General features: G+C 31.9%; 1 protein-coding gene across 1 annotated transcript in view; it reads left to right on the top strand.

Annotated features, from left to right (window-relative positions):
- The window catches only part of LOC134701523 (tRNA (32-2'-O)-methyltransferase regulator THADA-like), a 259,205-nt gene that overhangs the window by 148,217 nt on the left and 91,293 nt on the right, over positions 1 to 19,695 (top strand). The window contains exons 28-31 of the mRNA XM_063562672.1: positions 805 to 891; positions 1,375 to 1,506; positions 2,597 to 2,762; positions 3,796 to 3,902. Of these exons, the coding sequence (XP_063418742.1) occupies positions 805 to 891; positions 1,375 to 1,506; positions 2,597 to 2,762; positions 3,796 to 3,902 (492 nt within the window). The remainder of the gene's footprint in view (positions 1 to 804; positions 892 to 1,374; positions 1,507 to 2,596; positions 2,763 to 3,795; positions 3,903 to 19,695) is intronic.

The raw sequence follows: 19,695 nt of genomic DNA, 5'->3' as shown, positions 1-19,695 counted from the left end.
TCTCTGTTGCACTGCTATATGGAAAGGTTTCTGTTTTTTTGGTGTCCTGATTGGTTGAGACGTAAGTTTCAAGAGAATTACCAAGTTAACTGATGAAAACTGTACTTGAAACTGACTCTAAAATGATTTCTTGATTCAATGTATAAAATAGTTTTATTAAATAGAAAAACAATTTGAAATGGCTTGCAGTTAAAGAAAAGAAAAGGGACCTATCTTTATTTTTTCCAATGATTTTTATATTGGATACATTTTGTATTGAAAAATAAAGCATCCATGATAAGACAAAAAGGAATGACTATAAAATATTTGACAGCACAACAGACCATGCAAACCACAAACACCTGTCATTCCAAAAAAACAAAAATACAAACAAAGATAATAATAATAATAATAAATTCTTTATTTAAAGAGGGTAAACTCAGTTAGTTATAATAAACTAATCTTCCCTGAGGCCTATACATGTATGTACTGTGAACAACACATGGTCTAGAGACTATGGAAAAGATCTTTTGAATATCAGCAGTCAAAGCATATAGCCTTTGTTTTTTGTTGCTGTGTTGCATATTTGTTTTTCATTCATTATTTTGTACATATATAAGGTCGTTTTTCTCATTTGAATTGTTTTCAATTTGTCATTTCGGGTCTTTTATAGCCAAATATGCGGTATTGGCTTTGCTTATTGTTGAAGGCTGTACAGTTACCTATAGTTGTTGTCATTTAGTCTATTGTGAAGAGTTGTTTCATTGGCAATCATACCACATCTTCTTTTTTTATAAATTTGCATATTTATGATTTTTTTTGTAGTCAGACTGGTAAAGCATTTTTCCACAAGTATCCAGGAATGTATAATTTTATCCTGGATCTGTTAGCTGAGGCCACACAGAATGTTGAGTGAGTAATTATTTTTTTTACTGAAGGCTTGACATTTTTCACCTAGAACCACCACTGTGTATAGAGGACTGTATAATTTTGTTTTCTATCTAATGGCAAATGCCTCACTGAATGTAGGTTGGGATGTTTTTCTGTCATCAGTAATTTTTCAACAATTATCTAGGACTGTTAAGATATATTTTAATCTATTTGCTGAATTGCTGAAGTCTCACAAATTTAGAGTGATTTAATATAAATCAGAAATTATTGTGAAAAATGTGACCAGGTTATCATCGCAATAATTTAAACTCACATTTTGAAAATTTTAATATAAATCAAACAGGATCTTTCTGAACATCACAAAAATTAAAATCACTTTTTAGTCGAAAATGAGAAAATCGGAATAATTAATACCTAGAAAAAAAAGCCTTGAGCAAACTTCTATAATGTAAACTTTTCTTCTGAATTCAATTATTTAGTATTTGTTTTTCTATATTTTTTCAGAGAACATGGTACAGTTCACTTGCATCCTTCTCTCTATCCACTTCTGATGGTGCTGGCTAGACTGTTTCCATCTCCACTGGAGGGAACAGATACCAGTTTGAATCTGTCAGCCTTCATACCTTACATATTAAGGTAGGTACAAACAAAAATGTAGATGTCTTCTTTGTCCTTACATAACTATTGCTGGTAGTGTTGATAAGATATATTTTTATACAAACTGATTTTTATGCCCCATCTAAGATTTTAGAGCCCCACCTAAGATTTAAGAGAGTTAAGAGGGGCATTATGTTTTCTGGTCTGTGCGTCCGTTCATTCGTTCGTCTGTCCGTCTGTCCCACTTCAGGTTAAAGTTTTTGGTCAAGGTAGTTTTTGATGAAGTTGGAGTCCAATCAACCTAAAACTTGATACAAATGTTCCCCATGATATGATCTTTCTAATTGTATTACCAAATTATAGTTTTGACACCAATTGTACGGTCCACTGAATATAGGAAATGATAGTGCCAAGTTCAGGTTAAAGTTTTTGGTAAAGGTAGTTTTTGATGAAGTTGAAGTCCAATCAACTTGAAACTTGGTAAACATGTGCACTAGGATATGATCTTTCTAATTTTAATGCCAAATTAAGGTTTTGATCCTAACTCTACAGTCCACTGAACATGGACACATTCTTGTTTCTCTCTCTATCCTGTATTTTGAAGCAGGAGAGGTTATTTCCATCACCACTGTAGTTTTTAGAATTAAAGAAGATGTTGGGTTTACAACTAGATAACAACCCAATTAAATAATTAACTAAAAGATATGAAGAGTGTTATGTATATCAATGAGACAAAAACTCTTAACAACAAATAAGTAAAAAGACACAATACAACCATACTGTTTGTTACAATTAACAGATATCTATTCACATTGTTGAGCTGGACCTGGAAAATATTGAAAAATAGGTTCAGACGACATTAATAAAATTATGATGTTTAACAAAATATGTGTACTTCATTATCATATATGTTCCACATGAGCTTATATATAATTGGTATATTTGATAACTTCTAAATAAAATATTTACATTCAAACTTAGAACTTTTTGTCTTTTAATCATTTTTATAGTTAAGTCTGCCACGTCATATGACAGCATTTTTAATGAATTGTTAGTGTTGTTTTCGTAAGTCCTTTAAAGGGTTTCAGTGGTCAGAGCAGTATTTGACTATATTTTCTGTATTATTCAGATGTAGCAGTAGTGCTGTCCTGAAGACCAGACAGATGTCTGCTAAAGCTTTACAACCTCTGGTTATAGGCAGTAATGTTATCAATGTACTCACTGACCTAGTTCATAGACTTCCTGTCAATAGAGACCATGTCCACTATAGTCAGGTCCATGGAGTTTTATTACAGGTAGATAAATGGAATTAGATTTTGGAAATTTCAAGTTGTACTAAATCTGATTTTAAGGATATTGGATTTATCTTGTTGTCTGAATAGATTGGCAATCATATCATATCTTCTTTATTAAACACCATATATATTTCTAGAGTTTGTTTCACAGAAAAACATTCTACTAAGATTTATCTAAAGTCATGAACAATAAGCTATTTAATAGTAGTTGTAAGTTTTTCTGTGAAACAAACTCCAGATTTATGTGGTGTTTAAGAAAGAAGATAGGATATGATTGCCAATCTAATGAGACAACTAGATAAGTTTAATAGGCGTAAGCAGCTATAGGTCTTCATACCACCTTCAAAAATGACTAAAACCAATATTGAAAAAAAACCTATAAAAGGCGCAAATATAAAACATAAAAGAAGAAAGTAGCATCAAGATTTTTTATAAAGCGATGAATTAAAATAAATACAACAAGTAACCAATGAATACCACAGAGATACAGGGAGCTGTCAGACTCATGCAGGCTTATATTTGATTTTAAATTCAGATAGCATTGAACCATTTCACAATCATAATAATTTGCTTCCTATCAAATCAGTTGAAATTCTTCATATGACAGAATTCCTCAGAAATTGCCCTCATTTTATGGTTCATTAAACAGAATTAAGTTTTTTATATGACCTGCAGTGTGACCTTGATTGCATAGATATCCATTGATAATGAGCTCACTGAGAATATTGATCAGTCAATAATGGAATTAAAAATTAAATTATAAAGAATGACTATAATATTTTTCTGACTATTCAAAATATCATAAAAAATGTGGTGCACACTTTAAATAACCTGTTACATGGGTTATTCAAGGTGCACCACATTTTTTATGGGTTTTTTTTCATAGACAGAAAAAAATATTACAGTCATTCCTCTATTGGATACAAATTAAATCATAGAAAAGAAATTGAATGTTCAAAAAAGTTCAAGCAAAAATCTTTGTGACTCCCTCAATTATCTACGATTGTTATATATCTTTTTTGCTTCATTCCAGATCCATAGTGTAGTAGAGATATTGCCATCTTTGGAGAGTAACATCAGACAACAATCACAGCAGATTTTAGTTGAGGAATGGTTGAAGAGAACTTGGCTAGTGTCAAGGTAAAACGAACTTATATTTCTTTGTTTAAAATTGATAACTCTTAAGAGTACAGAATACTTTTGGGATCTGTCAATCTGTCTTACACTGACCATGGAAGTAATACTGAAAGGAATAACATTGTCGTCACTTCAAAGGTTTAATCTGCGTTACCGCCCATCTTTCAATAACTCGTTAATTGGTTCAATATCTGGCATGGAAGTTTATTCTTCGCATGTGATCGATCAAACCACTGACACTTATCGGTCATTTTCGTGTTCACGGAGAACTACGAACAGACAACTTTTTGTCGAATATACATGCGAAGTAACCCGAATAGTCCATTCGTTACATTCCGTTGATGTACGCTGCCGAAAAGAGTCATTCGTTCAATTTTTATTTTAGTCCAATTTTTCCCTATTTTTGGTTAGTTTGGTCTTAATAGTTAAAACCGACAGCTATCACATATGAAATTGGAGAACAATGTTGTGTCATTTCAATTTTAAAATTTACAGACAATTAAAAAACCATTTCCGTATACAGTTGAGAAGATGATTGTATAAAAAATACGTTTGGACACCCTTTATTAAATACGTAAAATCTAAATCTTTCGTGTATTTATAGTCAATTAAATTATTAACAATTCTAAACGGTTCTATCCTACAATTTAAGTTCTTGATACATAAACTAATTTGTGTAAAAATGAATTTACCGTAAGACATATAGATTCAAGCCCATTTCGTCGGTTTGTTATATTTTTTGCTGTATAGCTTATTATATTAATACAAGCATTCCACAATAAACACTTTTTAAATATACATTTTTGCAAAAATATTATCCCCGTTTTAGTTGTCCAGTTTCAATAATGCAATCAATGACATTTATGACATATGTATACATAAATTTAGAATACTTATTTAAAAGTAAATATTATTTTATTCAATCTCGATAAACTTTGCACATTTCAACAATAAAAAAATCTATGCCTACATTTGCCTACATTATTTTGTTAAACATCATGTGAAACCTGATCGATTCATCGGTATTTAACTGTTTAACTCAGGATCCGCTTTTAACCGGAAAATACTTTTAGAACAGTTTAAAACAAACGGTAAAAAGCAAAAATATGCTAAATTAAATACAATTTTCCATGTTAAACTGCTGAAGTTTGAACAATTCTCGTCCGTTTTTCAAGTTTTTTTCACCATTCGATTACTTTCTAAAGATAGATATTCTATGTGATACAGCGCTACCTTGTTATTAATAAACTAGGGATTTCCCACAGGTGCGCTATAATTACAGGACTCGATAAAACCACGTGACTGATAAGAAATTCCAGAAGCCTTTTACAACCGCGGTAACGCAGATAGTAACCAAAGGGGTCTTACCGCTGAGACTATAATTGGATGAAATCGTATGACTTTAGTACAGAGCTCAGCATGCTATAAATACATGCTAATTAGTCTTTGTTATTCCTTTTAAATATTACTTCCATGCACTGACTTTTTGTTTTATAAAATTATACTTTGAACTAGAAGAAGTTTATTAGGTCCTGCTGATTAATCTGTGGAAAGCCTTTTTGTAATCAGCTTGACTTATTGGGTTGGTCCATTCAAATATAATTCTGCTCTCTTGTTTTACAACTAATTGGAGTTTTGTGATGAAACACCGCAGGATTATTTACCCCCGAAAATTGATTGTGAAAAAGGTAGAAAACTGAATAATGAAAGTCATGGTAAAAAACTTTGTTTGATATTTCCATTAAAGTGAACAAGTATCAATTATTTCAACTGTCAGACTTTTAAATCCATGTGAGCAAAGGGTTGAAATTATTTATATATTTATGATCTCTATAAAGTGTTTCTAGCAATGAAAGAAACCATTCGTCATAAACTCATTTCACCATAGACATCCCTTTGTGCACATTCTTTACTGCTATGGTATAAAACCTTTTTGGGTTCATGATCGGGGATATTGCTTGGTTTGATTATTCACAACTGCTTGAAGGTGTTTTTGTCCATTGTTGATCCCAATCAAAAAGTTTGGTGAACTTGAAACATGTAACTAGTCCTTGTTGTGCATGATCCTTTTCATTTACATCTTTTGTTTGCGAATGAAAAGTTAGCCTTTTAGCAGCTGTGTACAGTCATACCAAGGTCTTGGGCCATTCTGATATATCTACGATGTTTTAAGAAGCTCTAGATCTAAAATATCGTAACACGACTGCAATACACCATATTCACAAGACAACTTAAATAAAATGTGTTACTTTCAATTGACTTCTTGTGTAACAGTTCATGAAGAAATTTTTGAAATATTTTTTTAAGTCGACTTATTGCCATTCACTCGTTATAACAAATCGGTAATAACCATGGGCAATGACCATTGGTATAAAATGTGTTTATTATAGTTTTGACAAGTAAATAAAATTAACTATTTGAAACTTCTAATTTTTCTTAGCTAATATTTTATTACGGTTAAAATAAATTAATATAAAATTACCTATATGTTAGCGTCTTTTTAATGAACAGGCATAACATATGAAGAGTTGAGACGTATTTAAAGTAAACTGTAACAGAGTGTTAATTACCCCGACCATACACGTACGGTTGGACCGTAGCCATATGGTCGGACCATAAGAGTATATACCCATATGGTCATGACCATACGTGTATGGTCCAAATACTCATATGGTCCGTAACATGTACATAACATTTGATCTGTGCAGCAGATGAAACATTTTACTATTATTTAGAGTTGTTAAGTTACTGATCATGATTCATTGATGTTACGCCCTATATAACTTTACATAAAATTGAGAATGGAAATGGGGAATGTGTCAAAGAGACATCAACCCGACCAAATAAAAAAACAACAGCAGAAGTTCACCAACAGGTCTTCAATGTAGCGAGAAATTCCTGCACCCGGATACGTCCTTCAGCTGGCCTGATTATTAAAGCAATATTTTATCCCGGTTTCTTTATCAAGTATATTTTGATCAATTCATTTTAAAAATAGGTCCACTTGCTTTTTGTCGAGCCTGCAACTTTTGTTGCAGAAAGCTCGACATAGGGATAGTGATCCAGCGGCGGCGGCTACGGCGGCGGTGGTATTAGCTAACTTCTTAAAAGCTTTATATTTTAGAAGGTAGAAGACCTGGATGCTTCATACTTTGTATATAGATGCCTCATTTTACGAACTTTCCGTCAGTCACATGTCCAATGTCCTTGACCTCATTTTCATGGTTCAGTGACTACTTGAAAAAAAAGTTTAGATTTTTTGTAATGTTAAATTCTCTCTTATTATAAGTAATTGGATAACTATATTTGGTATGTGCCTACCTTACAATAGGTCTTCTATATTCGGTGTATGGAATGATTGTACTGTGTACATGTCTAGCTGATAGGTGTCATCTGACCTTGACCTCATTTTCATGGTTCAGTGGTCATTAAGTTTTTGAGTTTTGGTTTATTTCTCTAATATTTTATGCATTTGGTCAACTATATTTGGTGTATGGAAATATTTTATGATCTATATGTCTGTTACGCAGGTTTTATTTGACCTTGACCTCATTTATACGGCTTATTGCTCAGTGTTAAGTTCTTGAGTTTTGGTCTGTTTTTCTGAATTTATAAGCAATAAGTCAACTATATTTGTTGTATTGAAGAATTGTTAGCCTGGCATGGTTCATCTGACCTTGACCTCATTTTCATGGTTCATTGATTAATGTTTTGTTTTCTTGGTTAATGTTGAGTTTATGTGACAGTTGTAATAAAGCTTTATATATGGTCTATCAACATAATATCTATGATAAGTAAAAAAAGGCGAGACATTTCAGCGTGTGCACTCTTGTTATTAGTTTACTGTTCTTTGGTTTTGAGTAAGCAAATTATATTGATTTGAAAGAATTGTATCTAATCATTTGAGTTTTTTTCATTACTTTTCTGTATAATCTAGTAGTCTAGAAATCTGAGTCTTTTGTAGACGTACATCTGGCGTTTATACAAATCCTGGTATCTATGATCAGTTTATTTACAACCATCTGGTTGATTCCACTGCTGGTAGAGTTTTAATTTCCCAAGGGTATCACCAGCTCAGTATTGCTGACATGAACTTGATAATCATTGATATTGTAATATTTATAAAAGAGGACTGAAAGATACCAGAGGGAGAGTCAAACTCATAGATAGAAAATAAACTGACAAAGCCATGGCTAAAAATACAAAGAAAAACAGACAAATATGTACAGAAGACACAACATAGAAATAAAAAAACTAAGCAACATAAACTCCACCAAAAACTTGGGATGATCTCAGGTGCTCCGGAAGGATAAGCAAATCCTGCATGTGACACCTATGTTTCTTATGTTATTACAAATCCGGTAAATAGTCTAATTCAGTACATCACATCTGTAAAAAAGGAAGGGTATTGTAGTAACAACATAAGGAACATATCAGATATCATCTTTGAAATGGTTATTCCATAATGATCAACCAACTTGTGATGGCTTCTGTAAAATTTACAAAGGGATGATTTCAATTTTACCATGTGCAACTCTTGGTTTAATAGCTTCCTTGCATCCGGTGTCGTCGTCATCGCATGTTAACTTTTACAAAAATCTTCTCCTCTGAAACTTGGCCACAATCATCATTGGGGTATCTAGTTTAACAAATATGTCCGGTGACCCAAGCAACCAACCAAGATGGCCACCATGGCTAAAAATAGAACATAGGGGTAAAATGTAGTTTTTGGCTTATAACTCAAAAACCAAAGCATTTAAAGCAAATCTGACTTGGTGGTAAAGTTGTTTATCAGGTCAAGATCTATCTGCCCAGAAATGGTCAATTGACACCATTAGGAGTAATTGTCCTTTATAGTCAATTTTTAACAAGTTTCATAAAATTTGTAAATTTTTACTAACATTTTTCACTGAAACTACTGGACCAAGTTCATAATAGATGGAGATAATTGTAAGCAGCAAGATGTTCAGTAAAGTAAGATGTACAAACACATCATCATCACCAAAACACAATTTTGTCATTATCCATCTGCTTCCTTTGTTTAATATTCACATAGACCAAGGTGAGCGATACAGATTTTTTTAGAGCCGCTAGTTTTATTATTTTTTGATCAAGGGGCCTTGGTGGCTGAGTGGTCTAAGAAGTTACACTGCTTTAAAGTGGCGTTTAAACAAACAACAAATTAAAAATCAAATCTTTTTCATCAAAATCACAATACTAGTTACACCGCTTTACCAAAAATACATGCCTCAAGTTAAACTTTTTAAAAAGGCTTCACTTGTAAATGTTATCTCATAACATCATCCCATCATTTGAAAGAAGAGATTAAAGAAATCAGAATCACATGTCTTCAAATCTTCCAGAATGTCATTAAAACTCCTCTGGAATTTCAACTTCATACAATTTGGCATTAGTGTTTCTGTTGAAATATGACACTGCATTTCCAATAACCAGTTTTCCGGGTTGCATAAAAGCCATGCCTAACGGTCCTATTATTCCAGCCTCTGCTGTTTTACAATAGGTCAGGAGGTGGCCTGAATGATCCAAGATGTGAAGGGTATTGTTATATGAGTCTGCTATGATAACATTGTCAGACTTAGTGACTTCTGCTTGCATTGGTTTAAAAGGTTGCTTTCCAGAATTTACCGCTGTATGTCCATTATAGATGTGGACTTCATCTGTCAGTATGACTACACGGCCACGTTTATTTTTTGATATCCTGTCCAATACAAAAATCTCTCCTTGCTTTGTTGCTGTTATCCTTATTGGAAAAGTGAATAGTTGTTGATTGTTTTTGTCAAATTCGTACATACATTTAGGGTGACCTTCCATGGTCATAACTACCACGGCACCACCACTTGGCATACTTCCACAGATTGCACCACACAATGAACCTGACCCAGTCCTTATACATGCAATTAATAGACGAATACCGGTACTGGTATCCCTGTGAACTGCTATAGGACGCAAAGAGTTAAAGCTGAATTTTGATGGAATAGGTCCGTTTGTATCACTCCCCAGTAACTTTAGATTGAAGCTGGTGTCTGCCATAAGAAGGTGGCCGTCAGCCAAAAGCTCCATGTCAAATGCAAATCCTCTGTAGTTTGACAGAACTTTTATCTTATCTTGTTCAAGTTGAATTTTCTGAATGCGCTTTGTTTCTGCATCACTAAGCCACATGGTCTCATCTGAGCAGACGGAAATACAATTCAAGACCCGTAATTCTGTATTATATTGTTTAACAGTTTTAATCTTGCACGGAATTATGGTTTTCTCTAAGTCCATTTCCTCTATGGCAATAAATCTATGATCCTTAAATTCTTTTATCCTCAGATGTACTCTGGTTTTACATCCATCACACATCATAAGGTCACAATCTTCACATTTCCATTTAATGTTCCCATTAGTTTCACATAACTGACAGGTTTTAGATTTTGGGTTAGAGGTTTGTGTATCCCGTGGCTGAACATGTCGTTGACCAACTTCTTTGATATTAATAACTCTGTGATCCTTTGTTTCCTTGATCTTAAGATGGATTCGGATTTTACATCTTTCACACATCAACAAATCACAATTTTCACATTTCCATTCTATTTTGGTATCTGTTTCACATAATTGACAGCTAAGAGGAATCTGTGCCATCTGAACAGACTAAAGGGATTCAATTATAAATGTTCTAAAATTTTCTATCGATTGAGTATTTACCTTGTTTTAAATTTATTTTATGCCATTTTATGTCCTTCCGACATATAGACCTTGGATCTTTAATTTTACTTCAATTAAAAGATTGTGTTACCAGTAATTGACATAAGTACTGTGAAACCTCATATTTTGTTGAGTGTGTCACAATTTACGATAAACATGCTTCCATGTTTATCTGCTCTTCGGTTGAGTTTCTGTCACTTTGAATTGTTCCCAATTTCCATTCTCAAACATATTCCATTTAAGCTTCTTTTCAGTACCTGTTTTTAACCTTATTTGATGTCTAGGGAGGATGTTGTCACCCTTCTAAACAGATGATATCATAACTGCTGCTGATAGTTCTTATTATCCAGAAGATTAAGATTAAGTGACACACCACATTCTGTTGATATGTGCCTGTTCCAAGTTAGGAGCCTGTAATTTAGTGGTTGTCCTTTGTTCAGTGTTACATATTTGTTTTTTGTTAATTTTTTGTACATATATTAGGCTGTTAGTTTTCCGGTTTGATTTGTTTTTCATTTGTCATTTCTGGGCCTTTTATAGCTGACTATGCGGAACTATTGCTCATTGTTGAAGGTCATACATTGACCTTTAGTTATCATTTGGTCTTTTCTGGAGAGTTGTCTCATTGGCAGTTATACCACATCTTCTCTTTTATAATGACAGCTTTGTGCATGATGTCCTTGATTTCCGAAGTCCCAACTTTTTTTCAGACAAACTTATAGCATCCTTCAAAGTATCTAAAGAGTTCATACATCCCAAAATCAAAATGGTTCTCTGCATACACTACCATTAGTCTGTTGGATAATTTTCTGATTAGCAATCATACAAAGACTTTATGTACATGTATGATGATATTAATCAACCGTCAACCAATAGAAAAAGGTATAATAGTGCAAGATGTATACTATTTTTTGTCAAATACTTAATTTGATGAACTTTGCGCATATAGCAATTGAAATGTACAGTGAAGTCAAGCCTTTCTTTAGGTTTGTATGTAGAATTTATTATCCAAGAAAAAATGCTTTCCTCAATCCATAAAAGAATGATACCACAGTAAACAAAATTATATCAAATTTAGGCAACAGCAGTTTATAGATGCTTAATTATTGTAAATTAATTAAAGAGGCAAATCTTGGTTACATACAAAAATAATGTATATATAGAACAAAGAATCGCCACTTGCACTGTCATTCTCTATGTTCAGTGGATCGTGAAATTGGGGTCTTAACACTTATTTGGCATTAAAATTAGAAAGATGATATCATAGGGAACATATGTACTAAGACTTCAACCTCATAAAAAATACCTTTACAAAAAACTTTAACCTGAGCAAGACAGACAGACGAACAGACACACAGAGGAACAAACAGACACACAGACCGAATACACATAATGCCTTTAGTTGGGGGCATAAAAACCAAGGTTATCTTGAATATAGACACACATATCATTTGTAAATGAGAAGAACCCTTCTCAATAGCCGTATTTGGCACAACTTTTAGGAATTTTAGATCCTCAATGCTCTTCAACTTTGTACTTGTTTGGCTTTTTAAATATTTTGATATGAGCATCACTGATGAGTTTTTAGTAGACGAAACGCTCGTACTCAATTTAAATTATAATCCTGGTGCTTGTGATAACTATTAACACTTTAGTCACTGAATGATTTACTTGACTTTCCTCCAATAAAATGTAATAAATAGACCTCTTTATCCTCTTTAGATGGACAATTTTTATGATGATAGGATTTTACTGTTTTAAAGTAAACATGTTTTTAAATTTATAGATTTTCTTTTCATTAGAATAGGAAAAAGGGTTCATTGCACAATTTGATAAATATTTTATTGCATTCAAATTGACATTTAAATGACTGTTTTGTTGTAGCTACAACTGTGAGATATATTTAATTGGTACCCATAAGAAAACATATCTGTTTATATTTGATTAAAAATCACATTTTTTTGCTTCATGTCAAAATCAGAGTTTAAATGTTTGATACATGGTCCGAGTACACAGTTATTTCGTAGTGCATTTCTTTTAGACACTAAATGAAAATTAAAAAAATCCCACCTGTGCTTTCTCAATAATATTTTTACAGTGTGTTGTACTACTTTTGGGACAAATTATATCAAAATTTTAGAAAACTTCATCAGCTCTAACTCAAAATATGGACAATTGTATGTTGAGGGGGTCTTGAAATTTTTTACCTTTTTCAGCTGGACCTAATCACTACTTTACATTAATATTTATGACCCAAATTTTTTTACAGTGTCATTTCACCCCCCAACTTGCAATATGAGGCATAAAACATGGAGAAATAAATTTGGAAGGGGTATAACAAACATTGGCAAGTAACACACTGTCCACACTAAGGACTATATTCGTGGACAACGAAAATCAAAGGACGATAACTGTGTACTCGGACCACATGTTCACATATTTTTTTCATAGTTTGAAATAAATTGACAATCAATCTGTTGTGTGAATCTGCTGTAATAAGATATTATGTGTTTGGAAAATGCTATTTAAATCCATCTGATACATCTGAACCACCAACCACAGATTCAATCTACTGTTTTATTTTTTAACCTTTTTGTTGTCTCAACATATTCCATTTTTCAACAACAAAAGTCATTTGAAATATTTTAAGTCTAATTGATGTTCATTTGGACCTGAGGTAGAATATTTAACAGTGATCCCAAATTTTAAAGTATTATTTTATATATATCTACTTCCAACACACTATTCATCTACCAAATTTAAGATTTATACTTTTAAAAGTTTAAGTACATTACAGATAATTACTCAATAATATTTGTTCCCAGTATTTACTGCACCAATGGTTTATTCTTCCATTACAAGTATCTCACATGCAATTACAGTCATGCATTTCATTCATTGGATTTTAATTTGAAGACTTTAAATGAAATCTTGAGTCTCTATATATATTTGTTCACTATATTAGTAATCCGTTCACTTAAACTTATCAAGAGCCATTATTGATTTCCAATGTAAATGGATTGTTAACTTACTAGTTAAAAGTTAAATATATTTGGGTATATCAACCTCATATATTTTAGCATTAGGATTTTTCGCACTAAGTTTTGGTATAGAGCAGCCGATGAGAAGTTTTCCCTGCTTGATGCAAGTCAGTGAAGCTGGTCCCATTACACCAGCCTCCATTGTGTTACAATAAAACAAAAGATGACCAGAATTGTCCAGAACATGTATCGTGTTATTGTACATGTCCGATATGATAATATTGTCCAGCTGTGTAGTGGCTATTTGTTCTGGTTTAAATGGATGGTTCTTACAGTTCACGTCATTGTGTCCTGTATAGATCTGACTGACAACTCCTTTCTCTAGTGTTATCACTCGTCCTTTGAAATCACTGGTAATTTGATCTATAATCATAATGTTACCTTTACTTGTAACTATACCAGCTGGGTTTGTGAACAGAGGTTTCTTGTTTTTATCAAATTCGTACACAACTTCATGATGGCCCTGCAAGTCCATTACTATGACAACCCCTCCACCAGAAACCGAATAGTCTATTGGTATTTTCTTTATTCCTCCAACCATGACTTTCTTATCAGAACTGCAATGCAGTGATAGTGCAATGTAAGGATTCAAGTTATATACTGATGTTGTGAGTTTAGTCGCATTCATTTTCAGAATCTTGAGGTTGGGGGTTTCATTTGAAATTAGAAGATCACCATTTTCCATCAATGCAGTTCGAAAAGCATATTCCTTGAAGTTTAAGAGAACTTTGATTTTATTATCATTTTGTAATGATATCTTTTGTATTGATTTCTCAGCACTAAAATCATGTATCCAGAAAGTGTTTTCAGAACATTGTAAGATAGCTACTACAACAGATAGCTCAGTTGTATATTCTTGGACGGCTTTTATCCTAAAACTACTTGCATTTTTCACATCTTGAGTAGACTCCGGGGTTCTAGATTTCTCAATAGGTATTACTTTATGTTCCATGGATTTTTTTAATTTAGGATGCACTTTGTCTTTGCATTGATCACACATTAAGAGGTCACAGTTTGTACATTTCCATTTAATTTTTGTCTCTAATTTACATAATTCACATAGTGATGGAAACTGTCGTTTGTTAATTGACTTTGAGGATGCCATTTTAAAAGATAATCCCTCACTTTGTTATCAAAATACAGGTATATTTGACTTTTATTGATTATTTTACATGTATAAACAGAAAAGTTTAATGTTTGTTCATATAATAAAAATGTCATATTGAATATTTAAATCATATTTTAAAATTGGTAATTTAAGTTCTTTAAATTTGAACTTCAAGTAATTACATCCTTTGAAGAATATTTTCATAACATTTAAAAACTGTGATTTCAGTTTCACTTTATTGAACATGTATACTACTTATGGAAACATAGTCCTTTTCAAAAAAATATTTAACACTGCAAGAGTTGAATTGAAGTTATGATATACATATACATATGTAAACAGTATAATGTTTTAAATGAATTGACTTCAGTAATGAAATAACAGCAGTATTGGTATATTTATATAAATTTTATATATTAACCTGTCCAGCTGTTGGTCAAAAGTAAAATAACAAAAATAGTAAACTCAAATGAAAATTCTAAACAGAAAGTCAGAAATCAAATGGCAAAATCAAAAGTTCACACCCATCAAACGAATATATAACGACTGTCATATAGGCATTCTCTTATGAAGAAAAATGTGGGTTCAATAGTGTTTAATGGGTTCAAGTATAATTTTCATATTTTTTTATTTGATATTATATTGGTTTACATGATTAATGTTGGGATAAAATCATTTTATCCTGTATAACACATACATAAAGTCAACATATTTATGGCAGTTGCATAAAATTTCATGAAGGAAGATTATTTTGTCATGATTTTTTTTTAAATAAGACTAAAAATTAATAATAACTATAGGCTCTTTATGTTTATAAGTTATTTAAATATAATGATCAGTAGAAGAAGAAGAATGAGAAAACTCTCCATCCAAGTCACAATTTTTGAAAATAAACCATTATAGTTCAAAGTACTTGTTTGAGTTTAATCTGTAATTCTTTCAATTGTCTTCCCAAAAAAAGTTACCCTTTGGCTTATTGTGGACTCACATGACAAATAACGCATGTATATAGCTATTTCTGTGTCATTTGGTCTCTTGTAGGGAGTTGTCTCATTGGCAATCATACAACATTTTCTTATATATATAGACTTTTAACCTTATAATAACTTCGAATATATGTAATCTACTGTTCATATAACACGTCATATAATTTAAAAGATATTTTGTATACTTTATAAGATATCTTACATACTTTATAAGATATCTTATATACTTTATAAGATATCTACTATACTTTATAAAATATCTTATATATTTTATTAAATATCTTATATATTTTATTAAATATCTTATATATTTTATTAGATATCTTATATATTTTATAAGATATCTTATACGTTTTATCTTATATATTCTATTAGATATCTTATCTATTTTATAACTGCAGAGATATGGTCCTTAGACTTAGAAAATTTACTGAATTGATCAGTATTCCTTCACTTTTTTTCATCATGCTTGTGGATATTGATTTGATGATAAGTATATAGTTTGTACCATGACAAGTTATAGATAAAGTTATCCTTTTGTTCCAGTAAAATGAATCTTTAACCTGTAGTGGACTAGGTATTGCCATACGATACTCTCAGAATGTTTGTTATCTTTGTTTTTTACCTTGTTCACTAACTAGAATATCTTGAATGTTGGTTTTTTTTTACAAAAAAGAGATAATCTTTGACGATTGTATGCTATTTTTAAAGGTCTGTTGTTTGCTTTTGTATTGTGGAATAACCCTCATATCTAATTCATGCAAAAACAAACCCGGGAAACCTGAAAAGATATCAACATGAACCTATATGAAACTAAATGTGAAGTTAGGTAGACTTCAAACGCATTTATTTCCTGAATATATTTATATCACTGATCAAGTAACTATAAATATGGGAGACATAACTGATCGAACTTTCTGTACATTTCCAGAATAGATCACATGACTATTATCAATCATATAGAAATGGTCAGAATTGTCAAAGATGTTCAATACTAGAACAGAAGCATTTGCCCTGAGTTTATCCAATACAGGAGAAGCTTGAAATATGGTTCTAGTTGTTAATGTTTGTGTCGTTTTGGTCTTTGTTTGGGTAGATGTCTCATTGGCAATCATACCACATCTTCTTTTTTCTACTTTAATCTAGGAATCTATATTTAAGATATGCAGTGCTTTGTGCACTGGTAAATGATACTCACAGGGTCCCACTATAAATAGTACTGATATTTGAAAAAACACATCATTCAAATTTTCCAAAACTTGTATTGCTCATTTCACTGCTTATTCCTTTGTAATATGTTGTAAATTAAACTGTGGTGAAAATTTTCCTTTTACTTATGTTGAGGATGTTATCAAATAAAGAGTTAAATGTGTTCTTTTCAAATTCATACTTGACTATCTTTGGTATGACTCTTATTATTTTGCATTCAAACTATTTTGAGGTAAATCCTATTTATTATGGTAGCATCACAATATTTTTATTATCAGCTTAAACAAAGCATCAGATTAAGTTATATTAAGAAGGTTACTAAATTTCAACTGTTTACAAATGATTTGGTAGATCAACTTCATAAATTTTGGCTTTATGCTCCCCAATCTCTGATGTTGAACTGCCAATAAAAGTTTTCCTGGTTTGCTGCAAAACATCGAAAATGGAATTAAGATATCATCTTCTACTGTATTACAGTAGGCTAGGAGGTGTCCAGAATTGTCCAGAAAATGTAGGGTGTTATTAAACATGTCTGATACAATAACATTGTCATTTGGTGTAGTAGCTGTACAGCATGGTTTAGAGGGATGATTCTTAGAGTTTATATCTGTATGCCCTGTGTAAATATTACCCACAATTCTTTCTGCAGGATAACTACTCTTCCTCTCCAATCTGCTGCAATCTTGTCCACAATGAAAATGTTCCCATTGTTTGTGGAAGTGATATCTTTTGGATCTGTAAACAAAGGTTCGTTGTTATTTTCCAGTTTGTACTTGGCTTCCAAGTTTCCATCCATATTCACCACCATAACAACACCTCCGCCAGGTTCTGAGTAGTCTCTATATAAATTCTTTATAGCTCCTACTATCAGTTTGTTTTCACCATTAATATGAATTGCTGTTGTATTGTACAGTGTAAAATTGTATATTGAATTTCTCTAGTCATCTTCATTTTGTTTTAGAATTTTCAAATTTGAGGTTTGATCAGAAATGAGGAGATCGCCATTTCTTGTCAGTGCTTTTCGAAGAGCATACTCATTGATTTGTAATAGTACTTTAATCGAACCGTAATTTTGTAATGATATTTTCTGTATTCTATCTGGATTAGATTCATGTATCCACAATTTATTCTCAGAACAAGGTACAATTTGAGTAACTATAGCTAATTCTGTGGTGTACTCTTTGATGGCTTCTATTCTAATTATTTTTTTCTTTTTTAATCTCATTTTCGATCATTCCAAATAAAGACGGATTGATATCCCCTGGAACAAAACTTGTCAGTTGACTGTGATTCAGATTAAGATTTGGCATCTCCGTTACATTGTCAATTGATTTGGTATCTCCAAAGAATTTCTTCACATCCATACTAATACTCATATCTTCTATCAGCTTTATTTTGTTAATTAGATGTTGTTCAAAATATTTTACTTTGCTACTTTCAGTTTTAATTGCATCCTCTTTAAGTCTCCATTGCTTATTAATTTCATCACATAGTTCAGTGGCATACTCATCAGCTGCTTCTTTCCAAATTTGTTTCTGTTTCAGGATATTTTTTTTGGTTTGCTCGAATCTCAAGTTGTTTGTTTCTTTCAGTGCTTTTAAGTGCCAGTCTGCCTAAGAATCAGGCAGTGGTGAAAACATGACCAAAAAAAACCACCCAATTTGACATTGATTTCAGTTCATAAAATATAGTTATGCACAAAAATAACATTCATTTCCGTTTACTGTTCTGGTAATAGAAGATACAATTTGGTTAAAATGCACTAGAAATTAACAAATAAGGGGAGATAACTCTGTAATTTGCTATCATTCTAACCAATTTTCTAACCAAGTTATTTGATATTACCAGACGCACACATACGAAAGACCAATTGTTTTTAACTCAGGATGATGGTTAGTATTAAATAGCATGATTAGCTCGGTAGGTTTTTTCTGACCATGTTTTGATTTTTACCTAAATTGCCTGATTCTTACAAAGACTGGCACTTAATACATCATTATTCCTTATGCTGTTTTTTTAGCTTATATTTCATGATTTTTAGGAATTCCATCCTCATTCTAAAAGCTTCTTCGATCTCTACTATTTCATGTGTTTTATGGACTTCAGTCACCCCAGTAGGACAGACTAAGCAACTACATGAATAACAGAACAAGCAGCAGACTTGTTCAGAATGGTCTGAACACTGCATGTCACTGAAGTCCAACATTTGTTCTGAATAGTGTCCATATATTTTACATTTATTACACATCAACATATTACATTCTGTACATTTCCACTGAATTTTCATCTCGATTTCACGTAATTCACAAGGTAGAGGGATTTGTGCTTTTTTAATTGACCTTGATAATGCCAATTTAAAAAAAATATATATTCTGTATATGTAATAGTTATACACTGAGGGAAAGGTATGTCTGGATAAGAAACCACGTCGGCCGGAGGCCGTAGGGGTTTCTTATCCAGACATGCCGTATCCCGAGGTGTATAACTAACTTACACCCCATTTTCAACTCTATATTGCCAACTTTGATTAACAAATGAAAAAAAAAAACAATAGCATATATTTTATTGACAATATCAAACCATGATTTATAAGATTTTTTGGCTATTACATGAAAACCCACTAGTAACCTTTTTTGGTTATCTTCGTTCACACTTTGACAAGTGAGTATGTTTTACCAATGTCAAGGTTGTTTTGCATATTCCAAATAAATCCTTGGGTTGAAATGGATCAGCAGGTCTAGGTTGAC

Source organism: Mytilus trossulus, unplaced genomic scaffold, assembly GCF_036588685.1.
Source record: "Mytilus trossulus isolate FHL-02 unplaced genomic scaffold, PNRI_Mtr1.1.1.hap1 h1tg000244l__unscaffolded, whole genome shotgun sequence".
Lineage (NCBI taxonomy): Eukaryota > Metazoa > Mollusca > Bivalvia > Mytilida > Mytilidae > Mytilus > Mytilus trossulus.
Note: the sequence above shows the minus strand (reverse complement) of the source record. Positions and strands in the feature narration are given on the sequence as shown.